The sequence below is a fragment of the Oncorhynchus kisutch genome, linkage group LG15 (assembly GCF_002021735.2).
Source record: "Oncorhynchus kisutch isolate 150728-3 linkage group LG15, Okis_V2, whole genome shotgun sequence".
Lineage (NCBI taxonomy): Eukaryota > Metazoa > Chordata > Actinopteri > Salmoniformes > Salmonidae > Oncorhynchus > Oncorhynchus kisutch.
This window is the reverse complement of record NC_034188.2, coordinates 40,791,325-40,816,290: the sequence shown is the minus strand read 5'-3', so window position 1 is coordinate 40,816,290 and position 24,966 is coordinate 40,791,325. Positions and strand designations below refer to the sequence as shown.

Here is a 24,966-nt window from a genome sequence, read left to right as displayed (position 1 = left end):
TTGCCATAGATAAAATGCAATTGTGTTCGTTCTCCATAGCTTATGCCTGCCTATACCAGCAAACCCCTCGCCCACATCATGGCATACACACTGTCTGACTGACATCTGCCCGGTACAGTTGAAACTGGGATTCATCCATGAATAGCAAACTTCTCCAAAGTGCCAGTGGCCATCGAAGGAGAGCATTTACCCATTGAAGTTGGTTACGATGCCAAACAGGAGTCAGGTCAAGAGTCTGGTGAGAACTACGAGCATGCAGATGAGCTTCCCTGAAATGTTTTCTGACAATTAGTGCAGAAATGTCTCAGTTGTGCAAACTCAGTTTCATCAGCTGTCCGGGTGGGCTGGTCTCAGACGATCACGTAGGTGAAGAAGCCGGATGTGGAGGTCTTTGGTTGGCATGGGTACACGTGGTCCGAGGTTGTGAGGCCGGTTAGATGTACTGCCAAATTCTCTAAAATGACGGAGGTTGGCTTATGGTAGAGAAATGAACATTACATTCTCAGTCAACAGCTCTGGTGGACATTTCTGCAGTCAGCATGCCAATTGCATGCTCATTCAAAACTTCAGACATCTGTGTTATTGAGTTGTGTGACAAAACTGCACATTTTAGAGTGGCCTGTTATTGTCTTCAGCAAAAGGTGCACTTGTATAAGGATCATGCTGTTAAATCAGCTTCTTTATAAGCCATACCTGTCAGGTGGATGAATTATCTTGGCAAAGGAGAAATGCTCCCTAACAGGGATATAAATAAATTTGTGAACAGCATTTTAGAGAAATAAGCTTTTTGTGCGTATGGAACATTTCTTGGATCTTTTATTTCAGTAGAAAGCCAATATGAGGGTTTGCGCTCAGGCTAGAATGAAAGGCGGCCGATGCGTGGGTGAGAAAATATCTCTAGAGTTCAAAAAGTACTCGCACTCAAAACCATGAAAAGGAATAACATTTCATTTCAGCTCATAAAACATGTGACCAACACTTTACATGTTTGTTCAGTGTATTTACTTGTTCAGTAATTCAATTGGGAAATTCAAACTTTATAGATTATAAAATGAATTAACCAATATCATTTTTCTGAATAAGCATACACATCGCTCTCATGAGTGCTGTTGGGTCTGGGAGAGGAGGATGAGGAGGGCCGGCACTCTCACTAGAGGAACTGTCACTATTCTCAAAAATAGGAAGGAGGAGGAGGAGCAAGGCCACTGTCATTACCGGGCCCGGGCAGTAAGGTATCTGCAAGTCAGTTGGCTAGCTTCCACATGTGATGGTGTTTCGTCTGTTGAGGAAGAGGTGGTAGCTTTGCTGATGTGATCTTCGGAAGATTTTGCACGATCATGATCAGATCAAGCTTTTTTTGCAGCGTTTTTTTGTGCAACACTTGGCCTTGCTTTTTGTTGACCAACTCACTCTCCCTCAGAGTCTGACCTGATTCACGGAACTTTTTAAAACTTCATAACTAGTTAGGATGCTGAGGTAGGCTGCCACCGGCGCCCGCTGAGAAATAGGCTAATTAGATACATGACAAGTATATTGTCTGTTTGACTCACCTACTACCCATGTAGTAGGTCATTTGACATAGGTGCGAGATGACGGGCGCATGGGGCTGCAGGGGCCTATTCGCACTGTTCCAACTGTCTGTCTGCCTGCCCCTCTACTCTCTCCCTCACTGCCTCGCCTGCTCATTCTATTTGCTATAAAAGATTTGAGTGTCTGTTCAGTCTTTGGTCTATTGTGTGTAGAATAGCCTACTCATTGATAGCCCCGACTTTAGTGAACTTGAGACATTGCGAGATACAGCTTTTATTACCGATGCACGGTTCTGAATGTCTGCCTGGTATGCCTGGCTGTGCACCTACACACTCTCTCCCTCACTAGATCGTTCTTTCTTTGCTGTGAAAGATGCAAGAGTTTGTGTTCTTGGATGTAGCCAACGGCAAATACTCATTATCCTCCGTTGCAAAAATATTGAATCTTGGGAGTTGACGGGAAAGGAGTCAAATAATCTATTGTTTTGGAGTCGACTCTCCACCACTAGATATCGACATGGCTACATTAGGCTAGCCAAGAGGAATGCTAGGTGTCTTTTTGCAGCTTTCTATCAACAGTAGCCAGCATATTGCTAGTGTGTTCCCTATTGAAGGTTTCCTTTTGTGAATCTAAATAAATAAGCACAGCGAGTAGATTGATGGGTGCTTCTTTTTGCGCTGGACAACTCACCGTTTGCTGTGTGAAGACATCAACTCGTGTACTGCTCAAGTTACTCGAGAAGTTGTGACCCCGCAGGAGCGTGGTTATGCATGAATAAATGGCCGATCATATTGCTCAAATACAAATAGCATGGCATTTACGTGTGTAGTCGTCAATGGTTTTCAATGGTACACTGAGACAGAGCAGGTAAATGTTGAACTGGAATGCAAAAATGTGCTGAAAAGTTACTGGCCCGACAGAGGAGATCCACTAGCCCGACCGACAAATTTTCCATTGGCCTCGGGCCAGCGGGCCATAGTTAATGTCGGACCCTGCACGCGAAAGAACATAAATTAAAGTGCAAGAAAACAATAGGCTAAGTGGATTTTGACAAATTATTACCACATTATATGGGACGTGCAAATTCACTAACGTTACATTAGGATGTACAAATTCACACTCTCTCCCTCTGTGTAAAGAAATGTGACGGCAACCATAGCGCACACAACACACAGACCCAGGTACCGAGAGGCGGGACAGACAGCAGACTGTCAAACCAGCAGCGTTTCCCTGTTGTCGCTCACTTTGTGACTGACAGGCGCCTTTCCTATCAATAGATAGCCAGAAGATGCATATCGTTCATTCTAGCGGGACCGGGCTCGGCAGACTGTTTTCTGACTAGCGAATTGAAAAGTAGCCTAGTTCATTTAAGTGGAAAAGGTACCAGGCTGAAAATGAGTCTCTAATAGGTTGTATAGTCGACAGCCGGCGCTAGTGAAAAACACTGTATGACCCTTTATGGCTCGCACAAGCTAAGGCTACAAACTTCTTCTTAAAAAGTCATAGCCAGGTGTAGGCCTAGCCAGGTTACAAGTAACATACTCCACAATGAATACTATATAATCTAACCGCCCGTTACCTGGAAGTAGAAGAAGGCCTGTCCGAACCAGTAGTGCATGATGGTGGTCTGGGCAGCGTCGTAGTGGAGCTTCTTCCAGATGAACTGGGCCATCAGGGACTGGACCAGCAGGCAGCAGCATAGCACCGGCAGGTTGTGTGCCCGGAACAACAGGGCCACCAACAGAACCACACCACTGTAAGAAGATGTATGTATTGTCCAATAACTATGTAATATGAGTAAATAAGAACAATGATTTATTCTAAACTGACTGGCGGGATTCAATAAAGTTTGAATAAAACAATGTACGTGAATATCAGATGAATATCTGAACAGGATTCAAAATTGCCACCTGCCGATTGCTAGCCCGCCTCTCTATTCTGTAGGCTACTTGCCGTGTAGGCTATCTACCTGTAGATTTCCCACAATCCCCGGCTCTTCAGCCGGGCGTCGGCTGTGATGACCTGGGACCTCAGCAGGTCCTTGGAGCCCGTGAAGAAGATGCCCAGGATGAAGACGTACACGAAGCGTGCCTTCATCGTCCCCCTGAGGGGAGAAAAGAGATGAGATGAAGTGGGGTTAGCCTGTTGAGAAAAGTTTTCACGGAACGCGAGTGTCCAAGGGCTGACCACTCCATCTGAATGCCCAAGAGCCTGTTACTAGCCCCAGGTCCAGTTTTCAGATTTAGTTAGTCTTACCTTCTCTTGAGTCTTTTTTGTTGAAGTAACATGTTTTGTCCGTACATTTTTTTTTTAACACAACACTTTAAAAATACAGAAGCATCTGCAGTTGCAGTTTTGGTGAAGAATGGCAGCAGTGATTCCCCTATATTCATAAAAAATAGTTGCCACTGCTGCAAAAAATATGATAAAATATGATGATATGATGATAAACAGTGCCTTGAGAAAGTATTCATACCCCTTGACTTATTCCACATTTTGTTGTGTTACAGCCTGCATTCAAAATGGATTACATTGCTTTTTTCCTCTCGCCCATCTACACACAATACCCCATAATGACAAAGTGAAAACAGGTTTTTAATGTTAAAATGATTTACAGAAATATCTAATTTACATAAATATTCACACCCCTTTGCTATGGCACTCTTTCAGCTCAGGTGCATCCAATTTCCTTTGTCACTACAACTTGATTGGAGTCCACCTGTGGCCAACTATAATTGTTTGGATAGGATTTAGAAAGAAACACACCTGTCTATGTAAGGTCCCACAGTTGTCAAAGCAGAAACTATGCCATGAAGTCCAATGAACTGTTTGTAGATCTCAGAGATATAATTGTCATGAGGCATATATCATATATAAAACATTTCTAGAGAGTTGAAAGTTCCCAAGAGCACAGTGGTCTCCATCATTGGGAAATTGAAAACAAGCAGGGACTGGGAGACTAGCAAATCTTTGACGAGAACCTGCTTTAGTGCATAGAACTTAGACTGGGGGTGAAGATCTACGTTCCAACATGACAATGACCCCAAGCATACATCCAAAACCAAGCTGGGATGACTTCACAACAAGAATGTGAAAGTCTTTGAGTGGCCCAGCCGAAGCCAAGACTTGAATCCCATTGAAAATCTGTGGAAAGACTTGAAGATTGCTGCCTCTCCCCATCTAACTTAACAGAGTTTGAAAAATATGCTAGGAAGAATGGGAGAAAATCCCCAAATTCAGATGTGCAAAGCTGATACAGACATACCCAAGACGATTCTCTCGGAGATCTACGGACAGTTCCTTGGACATGGTATAATTTCTGCTCTGACATGCACTGTGAACTGTGGGCCCATATATTGACAGGCGTGTCACTTTCTAAATCATGTCCATCAATGGAATTGACCACCGGTGGACCCAAATCAAGTTGTAGTGAGATCTCAAGGATGATAAAAGGAAATTAGATGCATCTGAGCTCAATATGTTAATGAGAAATGTCTCTATTTTATTTTCAATATAATTGCAAACATTTCTAAAAACATGTTGTCACTTTGTCATTATGGGGTATAGATGGGTACGAGAAAAAAAAATGTAATCCATTTTGAATTCAGGCTGTAACACAACAAAATGTGGAATATGTCAAGGGGTATGAATACTTTATATCGTATATTTCTGCCGAGGCGTGCTTTAAAATGGATGGTTGTTGGCTCAATGACTGGAAGTCTATGGAAACAGCTGGCATGTCATTGCGCTAACGCTAGTAAAATGTGTTTATTCATGAGTGTTTTACTCTCCCATGGGCCCAGAGGAAAATAACAATGATCGATCCATTTGACAGTATAACGGGTAGGTGGATAGAGCTAAGTGTACTCTGAACTTGGGAAAGGTGAATAAAAAGAATGTTGGACTGAGGCCCAATACAAAGTGAGCTTGCCCATGTCAGATAATAAAATTACAGACTTTCCCCAGACTTTTCCCCAAGCTAACGGACACATTGTAAAAACCTCAACCTTTCTCGTTTGCAGCAATTATTGACTGATGACTGATTCATTGTTCATGACTGAGTGACTCATTGTTCATGCGAGTGCTGATCGAATGCCACATTTTGTTCTTCAAGAACTGAAATGTTTTAGGCCCATCTTGCTTGGCAGACTATTTTAATATTCATCTATCTTGAATCTATTTTGTTCAAAAAAGTCCAGGGGCCTCATTTATAAAACTGTGCGGAGGATTCACAGAAAGTGCTTACACACAAACATATTCTGACTTATAACACAGTGCGCACGCACGTCCCACGCCGGTTTCCCTTAATAAATCACAATCAACTAGAAATTTTCCACACGTGAGCGAGCGTCTTATCACATCCTTTTAACGCCCATAGTTGCTTATGAATAGTCAGTGGAACGCTCCTAATTAATATTCATCCATATTGACTGCATGACGACAATGACGGCAAATCCCAACAGAAAGGCGAAAAAAAGAAATTGCACCCAGTGTTCTTGTAGGGGAGGTTGAAGCGAGGAAAAATATATTGTTTGGTGGACACAAGTGTGGGCATTACAAATGCCAAAAAGTTAGAGTGGCAGCATGTGGCGGACGCTGTGAATGCTGCTGGCTCAGAAGGTCGGAACCTCTCAGAAATAAAAAAAGAAATGCTCCGATATAAGTGTAGGCCAAACGGCGAATAGCCTTACAGAGACAAAGTGTTTGTGCCACGGGCGGGGGAAAGAGGACACCGGAGCTCAACCTCCCTTGATGAGCGACTTCCCGGTATTAAAGAGGAATCCCTCCTGAGTGGGGGGGACACGGACATGCAAGACGCACTGGATGATCCAGGTCCAGGTGGTGCTGCAGCTGAGTAGGAGCTGAGTGTTCCAGTAGGGTCAGTGGTGCTGCAGCTGAGCAGGAGCTGAGTGTTCCAGTGGGGTCGGTGGTGCTGCAGCTGAGCCGGAGCTGAGTGTTCCAGTGAGGTCGGTGGTGCTGCAGCTGAGCCGGAGCTGAGTGTTCCAGCGGGGTCTGTGGTGCTGCAGCTGAGCCGGAGCTGAGTATTCCAGCGGGGTCCGTGGTTCAAATGCCTGGGATAGGGGTTGGGGCCAACACAACCAACAGTGTCTGGGGGTAAAGCCACATTCCTTAGCTGTGCCACATTATGTAGCACAGCACACGCCCTCACAACGTCGCAGACCATTTTGGGCTTGTACAAAAGGTTTCCGCCTGAGGAATCGAGGCAGCGCCATCTGCCCTTCAGAAGCCCGATGGTGCGCTCCACAACAGCGCGTACCTGGCGCACGTTGTAGTTCCTCTCCTCTGCACTCCGTGGATTGGTGAAAGGGGTGAGCAGCCACCGCTGGAGGGGATATCCACTGTCGCCTGCAAAGTTAGTGAATTGGTTAGGCACTGCAGTAGAGAAAAATTGCAATTGATTTAGAATTTCTACATTACTCATCCGTACCTAGAAGCCAGCCATCACGCACAGCTCCGGCCTCAAGACTGCGCCCAACACTGCTGTTGCTCCATATGAATGAGTCATGGGTTGACCCAGGCCACAGAGCCACTACATTAGTGAATACCATGTCTGCATCACATATGATTTTGACATTAATGGAATGATAACGCATCAGATCAGATTTAAACTGTACAATATATTTGAGGGGTTCTTTTGCAAAAACCGATATCTCCGTTTGTATTAGTTTTTTTTGTTTTTTTGTGTGCACTCCAGGGAACTCTTCATATATAATACGTCAGAGGTAATATTTCAATTTATTATACACAATGGTATCAATTTCAAAGCGTTTCTAGTTTCACCCTTCCGCCATGGGAGTCGCAGTTCTAATTTCCCCAGTTTACGTGCGTACGTATGGGTCAAAGTGTCCGTGAAGGACCAAACATTCTCCGGTCATGCCTTCTTTTGTGCCTACGCAACATTTATAAATGAGGCTCTGGATCTTTTCCAGACTGTAGTGTACAATTCCATATTTTTTTATGTTTTAAAAATTGCTATTGGTCTGTAATTTTTTCACATGTTCAGACCTGAGCGAGCACCATGTACACAAGATACAAGACCACTGGATTCTAGACAAGGTGGGGAGTTGAAGGGCAAGGCAATCTAGCAATTGATATGATGAAGGCAAGTACACAGATAAACACAGTCATTTCTCCTTTCAGCTGAGGTGTGCCCTCTAAGTCTGACACTGACCAAACTAGACTGGTCCGATTACACACTTACGCAATTCTGACAAACACCGACAACCTCGTAAAAAAAGATAAGTCCAAAAAGATAAACACAAGTCAGTTTCCCAGCCTCTTGATTCAAATTCATGTGTGCTATTTGTAATAGCAGAAGTCAAAAGGACATCTGCTTTGACTAAAATCCATACGGATGAATGAATCATGATTTCTCTGCCTGTTATTATGGCACGCAGAACATTTTCTGCGTCATCGCTCATCGGGAAAAGGTACGACAACAGTAGATGCCATGTAGCCTCCTGGCAGGTAACCATGGAGACAGGGTTGTGTGAACAAGAGTCAGGAGTTTTTAATGTGAGGACCCTCAGGAGTGACAGGGTGCAGATAGTCAGTCTGCCAAACAGCAAACCCCCTGCAATCCTTAGTTCAGTGTGTGTGTGTGTGTGTGTGTGTGTGTGTGTGTGTGTGTGTGTGTGTGTGTGTGTGTGTGTGTGTGTGCGTGATAGAGAGATATACATATGAAAATGTGCACCTAAATAATAAGCATGGATTAGGCCATTTTTACTACTAGCTGCTGTACCTAGGGAAGGAGAGGCAGAGTAATTATCAGTAAAACTCCTCTTACCTAGTGGGCAAAACACACTTGAAATGACTTCATAATGAAAGTACAACTGGTTTTATGATGTCATTTAAACCTGTTTAGCCTGCTGGGAAAGCCCTCACCAGGCAAACCTCACTTCCTAAACAAGGTGCCTATAAAAGTAGAACACTCAAGTGCCCGCCTTATTGTCAAACACGCACTAGACTGACGGCGTGTCCCCGAAAGGGGCCAGACATCCTTGAATTTTAAGGAGCCTGTAGTGATAGGAGTGGGATAAGGGTCTGGTTCACTAGGAGAGGGAGTCAAGCAGGTGTTGCGCAATGTATTATTCATTCACTGGGTTTGTATTGCAGCCTTCATCCCTCAGATGAATGGCCAGCAGTTCCTTCTAACCCTGGAGTTGTGCCCTAGCTACATCTCTCACTTGTATATATTATTCAAATGTTTTATCTAAAACACAAATCCGAGGTGGAGAGAATCCCTGCCCTTCTTGGTTCTTATGCTAAGCATAGCTGGAAATTCTTGTTTTGTTGTATTTATTCTAAGCATGGCTGGGGGGGGGGGGGGCTGACTTGTTAGCTGGGTTGACTATGTGAGGATGAAGAGGAGTCTCTTTTTGTGTGTGAAGGTAAATGTGGTGGTGTCTGGGCTTTTCCACAGGTGCCTGTGTGCGGGCTTAAGCTGGATGCTATTGCACGGAGCAACACAATCAGCAAATTAAATGAGCTGTAATTATGGCAAACAAACGCCACGTTGAGGCCAGTGTGTGTTGTTTGGGGTGAGCGGCACAGATGGGTACAGAACGAGCAAATGCAGACATGATGCCAATCTCCTCTCGCTCTCTGCAGTGATGAGGCAAATGCTCTCGGGGGGGAAACCACACACAGAAATGTAAACCCTGGCATTTAGACGCCGGCAGAACAACCGTGCTAATAACACAGTCTAATAAACTGACAGTCCATACCGAACAAACAAGAGGAAGATTCTGTAGTGTTCTGGACACCATGGACTGCAGTCTGTGTTTTTCAGTCTGTCCATTTGTCTGTCTGGCAGTCTGTCTCTGTCTGCTTTCCTAAAGTACCTGTATAACTGGTTCAAATCAAATCAAATCACATTTTATTGGTCACATACACATATTTAGCAGATGTTATTGCGGTTGTAGCGAAATGCTTGTGTTCCTAGCTCCAACAGTGCAGTAGTATCTCACAATTCCCACAATCTAAAAAAATAATTAAAAAATGGGATTAATAAATGGTTATTGAACAAGGTGTGTATCCTAGTTAACTTGACTGATGACAGTGGGAACATCCCACAGCCTTGAATGAAAAGATGGGTGTGTCCTGACGTCAGTCATCAAAAAGCCAGAACAGCCATCTAGTAGGGCCCGGACGATACCAGCATTGCAATACTTGTTAGTGTAGTTCTGTCCTTGAGCTGTTCTTGTCTATTAATGTTCTGTATTATGTCATGTTTCATGTTTTGTGTGGACCCCAGGAAGAGTAGCTGCTGCTTTTCCAAAAGCTAATGGGGATCCTAATAAAATACCAAACATCTTTAGGAAACTTATTTTGGAAACAAACATCATCATGTTGTCACCCAGAGTCACATTTATTTATTTTCCAAGCTATAGCACACACTATTTTTCATAAAATAGGTTTTTAAAGGACCAAATAGATGTGTCTGCTTCATGTTTTCATTTTCACCATGTAAAAAAATATTCCCGATACTGGTGTCGTCCCGGGCACTACCATCTAGGAGAGTGAAGCACAATGGATCACTCAAGAGAGGACTCCAAACCCATGAGAGACACCCGCCAAGACACCTCACATTAGTATCAGTGGATTGGAAAGATGATTAGGTAATGATATTTATTTTTAGAAATGTTTGGAAATGTATTGAAATTTAAATACAGAAATATCTCATTATCTCATCTTTGAAAGTGATTACAGCTGTGAGTCTCTAAGAGCTTTGCACACCTGGATTGTACAATATTTGCCCATCATTCTTTTCAACATTTTTCAAGCTCTGTCAAATTGTTTGCTGATCATTGCTAGACATATATTTTCAAGTCTTGCCATAGATCTTCAAGCCGATTTAAGTCAAAACTGCAAATAGGCCACTCAGGAACATTCACTGTCTTCTTGGTAAGCAACTCCAGCGTAGATTTGGCCTTAATATCCCAGTGTCTGGTGGAAAGCAAACTGAACCAGGTATTTTCTCCAGGAATTTGCCTGTGGTTAGCTCCATTCAGTCTTTTTTTATCTTGAAAAACTCTTCAGTACATAACGATTACAAGCGTACCCTTAACATGATGCAGCCACCACTATGCTTGAAAATATGGAGAGTGCTACTCAGTAATGGGTTGTATTGGATTTGCCCAAAACATAACACTTTGTACTAATTAAGGACAAAAAGTTAACTGCTTTGCCACATTTTTTTGCAGTATTACTTTAGTGCAAACAGGATGTATGTTTTGGAATATTTTTTATTCTGTACAGGTGTCCTTCTTTTCACTCTGTCAATTAGGTTAGTATTGTGGAGAAACTACAATGTTGTTGAGCCATATTCAGTTCTCCTATCACAGCCATTCAACTCTGTAATGGCTTTAAAGTCACCATTGGCCTCATGGAGAAATCCCTGATTCATTTCCGGAAATTGAGTTAGGAATGACGTAAGTGTTTTAATGCTTATTGACTCAAGATATTTTCATTGTATAGAACGTGAACATTCTGAACTAATTCTATGATTGTGACAGAGGGAAGCTTAGAACAGGAGATCACATCAGCTATAGGCTGAATGTGTGTATGAACAATGAGAGCTTCATTCTTATCCAGGCATGTCTTTGAAGACAGAGAGACTGAGCCTTACTTTGAACCCCTCATCCATGACACCTGAAATCCCCGCATGTGTGTATTTTTGTGCGCGTGTGTGTAATGTGCATGCGTGTGTGTGTACTCAGAGATTCCGATGAGAGTCAGAAATAATATGCATCTTCATGAGGGATCTGCATGCATAAATGTTCCCAAATGAAGTGTCAGCACAACTAACATTTAAAAAGGACAATACATAAAGGGACTGTTTTTGGGCAGGTGTAAAGCACTGCAGGAACCAATTGAGATACTATGTGTAGTTATTTTCTAGTATAAGCTGTGCCTTGACAGAACACACAACAGAACTTTGAAGATATTTCAGCAATTTTTGACACCTCGATTGCAGTGGTGTGTCAGTTCTATGTGCTCTGCAGTAGAGTTAGTGGTAACTATTCGGCTTCGAAGCAAGTGTCCCCTATACTTAAAAGGTCCAAACAATAACCTTGATAGATCATTGAAACGTTTATAGCTACTCAGCCACCCTCTGAACACAAGGTGGTTTTCTCTAGGATAATGAGAAACATGACATTGCTTAAGTATCGCTCAATCTTTACCTTTCCTCACAGGAAGGGGATTTATAAAAGATGGGATATCAAACAAAATCCCCAGAACAATGGAAATGAATTACAGCTGGGAGCTAAGTGATGTTCGGGAGAACATTTGCATTGCTATGGCATCTCAGGGACTAGTAAAGTAACTACGCAATAATGATATTTGGAACAACGGAAGTATCCTCTACATTTTTGCCAGCATTGTGTCAACTCTGGTGCCTCACTTCATTTTTAAGGGACTTTTGTCTCCAGTCCTATATCTTATCATGAGTAACATCTGACAGTACATACTTGTCTTGCAGTGGCTGCTGCAAGACAGATTTTGACTACACTATTTCTCTAAAAAAAAAGTCGAATCTGAGGAGTTGTTTTGTTTCAGATCCCAGGTGCAACATCCACTGCTGTTGTGCCTTAGAGCAAGGCACTTAACCCCAAAACACAGGGGTGTTGAAACTCGGGAACACCCTGTGCTGCTCTCAAGATTGGACTATGTTTGTGTGTTATCTGGGGGAGTTGGGAGTACAACCTCAAACTACACATTTCTGATATAATATATCAAATATTATAGTACTATTCTATTCAGTATGGTGCTGTAACACAAACGCGTCCATGCCCTTCACAGCAACTCAGGTGTGTTCAGATAACACAGAAGCCTCCCAGGGTTGCTGGGAGATTTATTTCATCACAGAGGCAACGCCGGCCCTTAAGCCACTCCTGTAATTCACATTAACTGCACTGGGCTGAGATATGATTCCACGTTGTCATTTAACAAGAGGATGGGTCATATCAGTGGGGCAGATAAAGGCTGGTCACAAAGACTGGAGTACTCCACCCCCCAAAGACATTCAATACTGTATGCCACAAATTACATTCACATTAAGAGCCAATCATATGTGTTCTGTGACACCTGACGCAGCCCCCCCCCCAAAAAAAACTATTTTGATTACATTTAGGATTAGCTGAACTAGTGAGAATGAGTAGCATGGCTTTCTCACCTTAGTCGATGTGTGGGAACGTGCACCGGTATTTGGTATTTTCCGACTAGCACTGACTTTGCTGATATCTACATTCTTGAGGAAAAATGAATTTACTACGACTGTGATATGTAGTTGTCTCACCTAGCTATCTTAAGATATACGCACTAGTTGCAAGGGCCTCTGGGTACAAGCGTCGGATAAATAACTAAAATGTAAATGTTAAAATGTGGTACAACATACACAGACTAGTTTTAATACTGGCCTATCGACGCTATAATGATGTGAGGTAAAATGTTATACAATATAAAACTACATGGGAAAACAAAAAAGGAACAAGCAGTATGAACAACAGCAAAATCACAAGTGATAAAATAAAATAAAAAAAGTTGTGACTATTACAAAGAAGCTTGATGATTCAAAGTGCCTCTTAAACCACATTACTTCCCAGAATGGCTTTCCTTATGCCGGAGGTACATGACAATTCCGCTTTTTCAAAATGACAAAAACGGTCTGATTGATGACCCCATCTGGTAGGGGGGGTATGACTCGACAGCGTCTGCAGGGCCATATCAATCATGGCCACTCATCAGGCCGAGGACGGGCGGCCCGACAGCAAAACACGAGACAGCAGGAGACCCAGAAATTCCAAGGCCCCTTTTCCCCCCATTTTCTGTTGACTCTACAATGCTCTTTTGGAGGCATTTGATGGAGCATTTCCTCACGTGAAACAGATGAAAGAATAGAAGGTAGGAGGGGGAAATAGAGGGAGGAATAAATGTGGGCACTCAATCCCTACCTACCAGCTCCTTACATCAAATACCAGAAAATGTCACAGGGTATTCTGTATGATTTGAAAGCTAAGGACAGGAGAAGGATGATTAAGTTATTATTGGGAGAGAAGACTACTGCATAGAGAGCTATACCAAGAATTGTTTCCTCATAAAAATAAATGAAATTTTTTTGTTGTTGCTGTTAGTCAAGCCCAACTGCCTTACGAAGCACACACAAAAAGATGCAGCCTGAACTATCATAGCGAGTCAGTGTGAAAGACCCTCTTTCAGCAATGTGGGCCAGTGTGATGAGGCACAAAGGATGAAGGGGTCTCATGCTACCAGATTAGCCTGGCTGCGAGTGATCGAGCTGGGGCTGTTGCTGTTGTGGACTCAACTTAATGGGAATGCCAGGAGGTTGCCACGGCGCAAGCATAAACAACTTCCTGTGGTGATTAATGACTGGGCGACTTTGCATGGTGGCGTTGTCAATTATAGGGCAGGATAACTGGGCAGTGGGGCAGGATAACTGGGCAGTAGCACCTGCATACTCATTGTGTTCTTGCAGTGGGGCTGAAGATGGGCTGCAGCTGGCTGGTGGGCTGGTGAGAGGCAGGGAGGGAGGGAGTAAGGCAGGCAGGCAGGCAGTAAGGCAGGCAGGCAGGCAGGGAGGGAGTAAGGCAGGCAGGCAAGTAGGGAGGCATTGATCTGAGTGGCAGGGCGAAGGAGCTCCACATTTGGTGGTTAGAAATCAAAAGCACAGGGGTAAACAAAGTGATCGTTATCTTTTCTTCCTCTATGTATTGCTGTGTATTTTATCCCAATGTAGGCCTTAAAGATGCAGTCCGGGATCTTAAGCCCTTACACATTTTTTTTTACATATTGTACGAATTGGAATTCGTAAAAAAAAAGAAAAAAAGAATTGGAGGTCAGGACGAAACATATCATAGAAAATGGATAACATAGTACACAATTTTCGGTGACCCGTTTTGGCTCATGACAAAAGCGTTCATTAACTAGTGTGATGTGATCACCTATCAAAAGGCTCAACAAACACATGCAATACAGCATTTCTTCAGAACCGCAATTGCATAAAAGGGCGATTGGGAAAGAGTAATCACTTGCCACGTAATAGTCGGCGAAAACTTACTTGGACATGTTTCCACCGGAATGTTGCCATGGTAACATAACGTTGCCCACAGCCGCCCGGTAGCTGTAGACACCCAGAAGGCCGAGGGCCAGGGCAATCTTGGAGACCCAGGAACATCGCCGTTGGACCAGGAAGTAGATAAGAGCCAATGACATGGCGGCCAACAAGGACAGCACCGTCTTGTGTTCTGAGCTGTAGAGACAGAACAGATGAACATTTAAACCACTGTAAAGCTGCACTAATTACAGAGTAATTCATTTTTGAACAATATTGCAGTTTAGTGCAGCAATATTGCAGTTTAGGACTGTAATATTGAAAGCATTAAGCTATTTGTTGCAGAGCTCAGAGGCATTTTGCGTTGGTAAAATGTTGCCCTTATCTTTCCATAGGAGGTTGTTTCCTTGGACTCACACCTCAGTCATACATTGAAAAATAGAAGGGTGGTACTAACTAAGAATAGCACATTCACTGTACTCAGGTCCCACTGTTCTCTACATAGGAAGGGCTAGTAGAAATGAGAGAAAGTTCTTGGCTCAAGATGTACACCTTCATTACAGTAATGCGAAAGATTACACATTTGCATGTTCATTTCTCACAAGTACTCTAATAGAAGTCACTCAAGGGCAAAACATGGCGATTTTCAAATCAAATCACCATAGTATTCTAAGGGGAAAAGTCTGTAATGATGTTGGCTACAGCAGCGGATGTAAAGCTGTTTCGGCTACATTTTCTTGTCTGAACACACCCATTCAATGTTAGTAGGGACAGGGCAATTAATCCTAAACGAGTTGAGAATGGGGGAAAAAAATGGGAAAATCTCAGGCAAGCAATAGAGTAAGAAGGTGTGCGGTACAATAGCTTGAAGGGACCTTCCTTCTTTGTCTCCTTTCCTCCACATCATCTACTCTGATGAGAAAGGACTGGACTGGTGATAGCAACTTCCCAGTAAGCATCAACTTTACATGTACCCTTCTGTTGCATTCATAACACTGCAGTTGAAAGAGAGGAGACAAGGAAGAGGAGACCACGTTCAACTTTTTAGATGCAGCCCAGCTACGCCAGAGGAACAGCGTGGCCCTGGTATCGGGGCAGGGGGTTGGGTCAGGGAAGGGGAACAGGCAGACACCTTGGGGGAGGAACATGAAGGAGGAACGATGCCCGAGCTCATTACCCAGTGTACCCACTCCGCATAGAACAGGGGGAATATGGGAAAAGGGGCAGCGCCAGACAGGGTAAAGGCCAGCTAATGACGGCGAGAAGGAAATTCTAATTCCACAATACGCTGACCCTGGTGCACCCCAGCGCAAGGCATTCGTCTTGTTACATGTGTCACCGCGAGAATGCTAATGGAACAGAGAAACCTCGGGTTCAACAATGAGAACAGCGGGTTCACTGACAGTTCCTCAAACTTTCTTGCCAGACTGGAATGTTTTTTTTTTTTTTGTACATCTCTCCGAGAATCCGAGTGTGCGATGCTTCACGGATAACAATCTTATTCCGGCTCTGATTTCGGAGGCAATTAGGGTTTGTTATCTTGGCCCTAAAATCCCTCTGAAGCTAGGACAGCAGAGACCCTGCCCATCTTCCCGAAAACATCTAAAACCCAACCTTTTCAACGAGTATCTTAAATCCTACCTCTTCAAAGAGCTATCTTAAGATGAACGCACTAACTGTGGATAAAAGTGTCTGCTAAATGACTAAAATGTAAATGTAAAATGTAAGAATTACAGGGAAGTCAGAGAGAGGCTTTTAACACACAATGGAAAGGAACAGACTAATGCTACCTGCAGAGACAGCCAAAGATATGATTCATTAGCTCCTACGGGAGTGACTCCATTTTTATTTATATCCTTGCTGTGAGGAAACTAGCCACCATTATGGTGCTGTAGAGACAATACGGTAAGTTAACAGACAACAGGCTCTAACGGATAACACTCAATGCGCTTTCTCTTGGTCTATACAATGAATCTTATTTCATTCATTAGCCTAAATCCTTTGCCAAGGTATAGTACCGTAGGTTCACCAAGTTTTCTGTATGTTCAGAATCTCACTCACTTTGAAGTCAGACTATTGGATGACAACGTTTTATTGAAACATGGTGACAATTTAGTTAAGAGGCCTGAGGTAGATTGGATTTCACATTTGTCCATATATTGTAGAGTCGACTTTGCCTAGGCAACACTACAAAGAAGCTTGGTAAAAAAAAAAAAGACATATTGCAAGTTGTCTGGCCTGTGGGGAACTTCACTGGTCGTATCTTTTTAAGACTTAACCTCTCAGTGCTCTAACTGTTATGATGCTGCAAAATGGCTAAAGGAGCAAATCATTCAATTATATTATGTGAAGAGTCATTCCAGGGCTAACCATATACTTCAAATGAACTTTCCCTGGGTGTTTACATCTAAGTCACATAATCCTGTGGAGAAAAAAAAAAGAAAAAAAGAATTCGCAGTTTTTTTGTACATTTTTCTTTACATAGGCTTCCTTCCTCTCGCATCCAACCAAGCAACTAACTGAGACTTGATTCACTGTGCTGGCCAGAGCACATATCTAATGGGGTGGAATGGGCCCTGGTTTAGACTGGGAGACAAGCCCGGACTAGCCATCTGTCTGTGTGGCAGTTCTGCAGCCTTGAGGGAGCTCTCCAAGGACGAATAATGACTATGTACACAATACATGGGCAGACAATGAAGCACGTTGACCCGATTTGTGAGGGAGTGAGTACGGTGCAGCTAAGCAAATCAGGTGAAAGACTAGATTGGAAAACCAGCATATGAGAGTTTCAAGTTTCAATGTCACATGCACAAGTAGAGTGAAATGCCTTTCTTGCTAGCTCAAAATCCCACAATGCAATAACCAATGACAATATAATACTATGAAAAAACAGAAATAAGAAGAACACAATAAGTAAGTAAGCATACTATATACAGGGTCAGTTCCAATACCATATTTACATTGTGCAGGGATACTGACGGAGGTAGATATGTATAGGGGTAAGGTGACTAGGCAACAGGATATAAGTTAAACAGAGCAGCAGCAGGTTGTATGTGAGTGGCTGTGCGTGTGTGTAGATGCAGTATAAATGTATGTGCATATTATGTGTGAGTGAGCAGATGATGGTGGGTGGGGGGTGTGTGTGTGTGTGTGTGTGTGTGTGCGTGCGTGCGTAGGGCCCAGTGACTGTGTGTGTGCGTGTGTGCGTAGGGCCCAGTGACTGTGTGTGTGTGTGTGTGTGTGTGTGTAGGGCCCAGTGAGTGTGTGCGTATGTGTGTAGGGCCCAGTGAGTGTGTATTTGTGTGTAGGGCCCAGTGAGTGTGTTTGTGTGTGTGTGTGTGTGTGTGTGTGCGTGTGTGTGTGTGTGTAGGGCCCAGTGAGTGTGTGCGTGTGTGTGTAGGGCCCAGTGAGTGTGTGCGTGTGTGTGTAGGGCCCAGTGAGTGTGTGCGTGTGTGTGTAGGGCCCAGTGAGTGTGCATAAAGAAAGTGCAAAAATAACAATAAAAGGTCAATAAAGATACAAGGTTTATTCAGATCGTCCGTGTCAGCTATTTTGTTAGCTATTTATCAGTCTTATTGCTTGGGGATAGAAGCTGTTCAAGAGCCTGTTGGTGCCATACTTATGCACCGGTACCGATTCCTGTGCGGAAGCAGAGAGAATAGTCTATTGCTTGGGTGGTTGCAGTCATTAATAATTTCTCTGGGCCTTCAGACCACACTGCCTGTTATATACTGAACAAAAAAAATTACGCAACATGCAACAATTTCAAAGATTTGAAATAATATAAAGAAATTAGTCAATTGATTGATTTTTATTAGACCCTAATCTATGGATTTCACATGACAGGGCAGGGGTGCAACCATGGGCCTTAGAGGGCATAGGCCCACCCACTGGGGAGCCAGGCCCAGACAATCAGAATTAGTTTTTCCCACAAAAGGGCTTTATTACAGACAGAAATACTCCTCTCAGCCCCTTCAGACAATCCCGCAGGTGAAGAAGACGGATGTGGGGATCCTGAGCTGGTGTGGTTACATCTCTAAAACAACGTTGGATGTGGCTTATGGTAGAGAAATCAGCATTAAATTCTCTGGACACAGCTCTAGTGGACATTCCTGCAGTCAGCATGCCAATTGCACTCTCCCTTAAAACTTGAAACATCTGTGGCATTGTGTTATGTGACAGAACTGCACAATATAAAGTGCAATTTTGTTGTCCCAAGCACAAGGTGCACCTGTGTAATGATCATACTGTTTAATTAGCTTCTGGATATGCCACAGCTGTCAGGTGGATGAATTATCTTGGCAAAGGAGAAATGCTCACTAACAGGGATGTCAACACATTTGTGCACACAACTGAAGAGAAATACGATTATTGTGCGTATGGAAAATGTCTGGAGTTTTGTATTTCAACTCATGAAACATGGGAACAACACTTTACATGTTGCGTTTATATTTTCGTTCAGTGTAGATGTACTGGATGGCAAGAAGATGTGCCCCAGTGATGTCCTGGGCTGTCCGCACCACCCTCTGTAGAGTCATGTGATCGAGGGCGGTGCTATTGCCACACCAGACATTTACTTTTTGAGGATTTGAGGGCCCATGCCAAACTTTTCCAACCTCCCGAGAGGGAAGCGGGGCTGTTGCGCCATGTTGATGACCGTGCGCTTGTGTTTGGATAATTTTAAGTCTTCAGTGATTTGGACACCGAGGAACTTGAAGATCTCGACCTGCTCCACTGCAGCCCCATCGTTGATCGTTCATGATCAGCTCCTTGGTCTTACTGACAATGAGGGAGAGTTTGTTGTTCTAGCACCACACTGCCAGGTCACTGACATCCTCCCTGTAGGCTGACTCATCTTCGCCAGTGATCAGGCCTACCACCGTCATGTCGTCAGCAAACTTGATGATGGTCCTGGAGTCGTGCGTGGCTACGCAGTTGTGGGTGAACAAGGAATAGAGGAGGGGACTAAGCACACACTCCTGTGGGGCCCCTGTGTTGAGGGATAGCGTGGCGGAGGAAGTCCAGGATCCAGTTGCAGAGGGAGGTGTTCAGAGCACCAAGCTTGGTGACGAGCTTGGAGAGGACAATGGTGTTGAACGCTGAGCTGTAATCAATGAACAGCATTTTCACATAGGTATTCTTCTTATCTAAGTGGGTGAGGGTAGTGTGGAAAGCAATTCAGTTTGTGTCATCTATGGACCTGTTGGGGCAGTATGCAAACGAGTGGGTTTAGGGTGTCTGGGATGATGGAGCTAATGTGTTGCCATAACCAGCCTCTCAGAGCACTTCATGATTACAGATGTGAGTGCTACAAGGGCGGTAGTCATTGTGGCATGAAGCTTTAGAGTTCTTGGGGACAGGAATGATAGTGGTCTTCTTAAAACATGTGTGGATTATAGACTGGGACAAGGTGAGGTTGAAAAGTACCCTAATATGCCTGCCAGCTGTTCTGCCCATGCTCTGAGACTGCTCCCTGGATTACTGTCGGTCCCGCGCCCTTGCAGGTGTTGACCCGATTAAAGATGTTTCTCACGTCGGCCTTGGAGAGCGAGATCACCCAATCCTCTGGGTCGGTGACGGCCATCCCACCCGATTAGAGAGGCATAATTTGGGCAGATCCCGGTTGGATCTTCCTTTGTATTCCACAATAGACCGTAGCCCCTGCCACATGCGGCAAGCAGCAGAGCCTGCGTAATTTACATTGTCATTTTGCTCATTTGATGACTCTGCAGAGGTCATAGCGGTAGTTGTTGTACTTTTTGTACTACCATAACTCTAACAGGAAGGAGGGAAAATCATGTTGGAAATGAGGATGAGCTCAGGAACTGAAGTCTCTTGGACAGGCTAAGACTTGAGACCATGCGGGTTGAGACCTATGGAACAGTATTACCATATGTATTCCTTTCATACAACATAGTCATAACTGACTGGGAAGACAGCCTTAGTACTGCCTGTGAGTCGGCCCTCCAGAACTGTAATCTTCACAAGCTAATAAGGCACTCCTGTTTTGTGTGAATGGAAAGGGGAATACCTAGTCAGTTGTCCAACTGAACGGCATCAACTGAAATGTGTCTTTTGCATTTAATCCAACCCCTCTGAATCAGAGAGGGGGGGGCAGCCATAATCAACATCCACGTCTTCGGCGCCCCGGGGAACAGTGGGTTAACTGTCTTGCTCAGGGGCAGAACGACAGATTTTTACTCAGAAGTAGAGTTGCACTTCAGTGACGGTGCGTCGTGAAAGCCGTTGAAGGCTGGAAACTGGGCCCAGATCTGAGTGTATGATAGGGGTATGAATAAAAGATGGAGGAACTGTTATACTCAAGCAGTAGACGTGTTCTACCGCTTCTCCATGAAGGCACTGCCGATGGCCTTCACAAAGCAGAATTATGCTAAATGTTGCTTTAATGAATTGGTCTATGTATTCACAAATAGTGAATCTGAACTGGCAAAAAGCAAGCTAACAAAAACGCTGATATTTTCCTAAAGGCCGCTTCAAATTAAGAAATGTATATATGGTAGTGTATGGCACTCCACTTATACCAACATTTATCATGTGAAGTAACACACAGCACAACAATAAAAAGCAAGTATTCCGGTCTATTCAAACCTCAGCACACCCACCTGTTGAGCCAGTGTCCCAGGTCAGGCAGATGAACCCACTGCACCCCGGTCTGGTTGAGCGAGCGCAGGAGACGGCAACACGCCAGGGTAAGCAGCGGTGTTGCCAGGGCCAGCCACCTCTCTGAATCTGCGCCTGTCACCCCGAAATCAGTCAACGGTGAGGCGACCGCATACCCCTCTTTGGAAGGAGGGAGGCAATCTTCGTCCTCCGAACACCCTATGACGCCAATGTTGGCACTGCGCTCCCGGAAGTACTTGCGACAGACGTCCTGGAAGACGACCAGACAGAGGGTGTTGAGCAGGAAGTACCAGACCTGGTGCTCCTCCTCCACGAAGCTGCTGGCCGCCAGGCTAAGGGTGTGGCCAGCTGTGCCAGCCAGGAGCAGAATGTCAAGTTCCGACAGCGACCACCCACCGCCGCTGGCACGGGATGGAGACTAGGGGAGAAGGAGACAAAGAGAAGATGTCATATTAGGCTCACGGGGCGCTACTGGAATATAAACAACTAATTACACATAAACACATTGGCCAAACCACAGCATAGAGTTGACTTCACATCAAAGCAATACAATTAATACAGAGTAACCTAAACGATCAAGATAAAGGCTGCAATTAAAATACTAGTTGAAGTCATTTTAACACAATAGCATATAAGGGAGCACAGATGCCCCAACCTAGAAAGAGAAGGCTTTTTGATGGCGTTCCCAAGATCCTGACCTAAGCTGTTAGAAAGCAGAACAACAACAACAAAAGAGAGAGTCTATTTCTATTCTAGGACCATGCGTGTGTTTGTGTGTCTGTGTGTTTTCGCCCCACACTGAGTTGTAAAGTACTCCCCATGGTCCTGTGAACTGGGGCTTGTTGTTGACTCAGTACTCAGGGGGAGCCTGACAGAGTGAGTGAGTGGACTACTCTGATCCCACTAAGTTAACGCACTGGTGTCATTGAGGACACCAGCTAAAACACACAGGGACAGAGTGTGTGTAACGTGCTTCAGGGCCACGCAAATCTATTGACTGACTATCGAAATCTATCGTCTGTATTGTAGTATTCATTTTCCTTCCCTCACACTCCCTCAAAATGGTATGAGTAAAGGAAACATCACGAAATGAATTATTACACAAACAAAAGAAGGTGAAGTGATCGCTTTCCATAAACACACCCCCGGTAGCGTGTCACGGTAACACGCTGCTCCACAGAGAGGGGCTCGTCCTCGCCAAGTGCCGCTTACGCATCGGCGGGTGGGGCGCACCATGCCGCAAGCTCAGCAGAGGGGAAAACGGAATGCGTAAGCAGAACTCTGGGGGGGAAACACCCTTTCTTTGTTCATCAAGGTCCCTGAGCTGAGGGACGGAGGGTACTTGAATCGCAACAGCATTTGCCTGGAATGGTCTCACATCTGCCAATTTATTAGATTTGTTGGGGTTGGCCGGGATTTAATGTACTGTCTGCTTATGGCTAACAAAAATGAGTGTCAAACCGTGGCTATATACAGTCAGGAACAACATTCGAATCAAATCACATTTTATTGGTCACATGCGACAAATACAACAGGTGTAGACTTACTAACAAGCCCATTCCCAACAATGCAGAGTTACAAAGACAAATACTTCCTAAGTACATAAAAGGTAAGAGTAACACAATAAAATAACAATAACGAGGCTATATATAAGGTTTACAAGTACCGAGTCAATGTGTAGGGGTACCAGGTAGTTGAAGTAATTGAGGTAATACAGTATGTACGTGTAGGTAGGGGTAAAGTAACTAGACAATCAGGATAGATAATAAACAGAGTAGCAGCAGTGTTGGTAGTTGAGGTAATATGTACGTGTAGGTAGGGGTAAAGTAACTAGGCAAAAAGGATCGATAATAAACAGAGTAGCAGCAGTGTTGGTAGTTGAGGTAATATGTACGTGTAGGTAGGGGTAAAGTAACTAGACAATCAGGATAGATAATAAACAGAGTAGCAGCAGTGTTGGTAGTTGAGGTAATATGTACGTGTAGGTAGGGGTAAAGTAACTAGGCAAAAAGGATCGATAATAAACAGAGTAGCAGCAGTGTTGGTAGTTGAGGTAATATGTACGTGTAGGTAGGGGTAAAGTAACTAGACAATCAGGATAGATAATAAACAGAGTAGCAGCAGTGTTGGTAGTTGAGGTAATATGTACGTGTAGGTAGGGGTAAAGTAACTAGGCAAAAAGGATCGATAATAAACAGAGTAGCAGCAGTGTTGATAGTTGAGGTAATATGTACGTGTAGGTAGGGGTAAAAGTGACCAATCAGGATAGATAATAAACAGAGTAGCAGCAGTGTTGGTAGTTGAGGTAATATGTACATGTAGGTAGGGGTAAAGTGACTAGACAATCAGGATAGATAATAAACAGAGTAGCAGCGTGGGTGAAGAGCGTCAAAGAGTGTGAAAGTGTGTCTGTGTGTTAGTGTGTGGCATTAATAGGCGCGTGTGTGTGTGAGTCTATGTAGAGTGTTTTATTTGTGTTGGAGTATCAGTGTAGTATGTATGAGTGGGTTGGTAAAGTCTACTGAGTGTGCATAGAGAATATAAACAAATCCATTAATATAATAAAAGCGAGTCAATGTAAATAGTCCAGGGTCCAGTGGCAGAGGGAGGTGTTCAGTCCCAGTGTCCTTAGCTTAGCGATGAGCTTAGAGGGCACTGTGGTGTTGAACGCTGAGCTGTCGTCAATGAACAGCATTCTCACGTGTGTGTTCCTTTTTTATCCAGGTGGGAAAGGGCAGTGTGGAGTGCAAAAGAGATGGTGTCGTCGGTGGATCTGTTGGGGGCGTAATGCGAATTAGAGGTTGTCCAGGGTTTCTGGGATGATGGTGTTGATGTGAGCCATGACCAGCCTTTCAAAGCATTTGATGGCTACAGATAGATGTGAGTGCTACGGGGCGGTAGTCATTTAGACAGGTTACCTTGTTGTTCTTGGGCACAGGGACTATGGTGGTTTGCTTGAAACATGTAGTTATTACAGGCTGTACTTATTAATGAAGCCAGTGACTGACGTGGTAAACTGCTCAATGCCATCGGATGTCGCCTATGAATGAGTATTTTCTTGTTTGCTTATGGTCTTGTAGAGCTCGTTGAGTGCATCCTTAGTGCCAGCATAGTTTTGTGGTGGTAAATAGACCACTATGGAAAAATATGGTATAAAACTCTTGGTAAATAATAGTCTACAGCTTATCATGAGGTAATCCATCTCAGGCGAGTTAGAAAATCTCAAAATAAGCTGAGACTTCCTTAATATTAGACATCGCGCACCAGCTGTTGTTAACAAAGAGACACACACCACCCCCACGATGCTACCAGACACTGCCGTCCTTCCGATGCATAGAAAACCCAGCTAACTGTATATTATCCATGTCCTTGTTCAGTCATGACTCCGGGAAGAAAAGCATATTACCGTATTTCATGTTCCGTTGATAAGAAAATAAATACAATCATTGATAGTAGAGGTCAACCGGCATTGCTGATTAATTAGGGCCGATTTCAAGTTTTCATAACAATCGGTAATCGCCATTTTGGATGCCGATTATGGCCGATAACCTTGCAATCCACGAGGAGACTGCATGGCAGGCTGACCACCTGTTACTCGAGTGCAGCAGGGAGCCAAGGTAAGGTGCTATTGTAAATATGGAGGAGGATCTTGGATGTTATTGGCTATTTCGCTTCCACTGGTCCTGGGACCATTGTTA

At 44.0% G+C, this 24,966-nt stretch overlaps 1 protein-coding gene across 1 annotated transcript in view; it reads right to left on the bottom strand.

Annotated features, from left to right (window-relative positions):
• The window catches only part of LOC109905297 (GPI ethanolamine phosphate transferase 2), a 122,038-nt gene that overhangs the window by 21,627 nt on the left and 75,445 nt on the right, over nt 1-24,966 (bottom strand). The window contains exons 9-12 of the mRNA XM_020502590.2: nt 21,250-21,686; nt 14,633-14,824; nt 3,500-3,634; nt 3,110-3,284 (exon numbers count right to left, since the gene is read on the bottom strand). Of these exons, the coding sequence (XP_020358179.1) occupies nt 3,110-3,284; nt 3,500-3,634; nt 14,633-14,824; nt 21,250-21,686 (939 nt within the window). The remainder of the gene's footprint in view (nt 1-3,109; nt 3,285-3,499; nt 3,635-14,632; nt 14,825-21,249; nt 21,687-24,966) is intronic.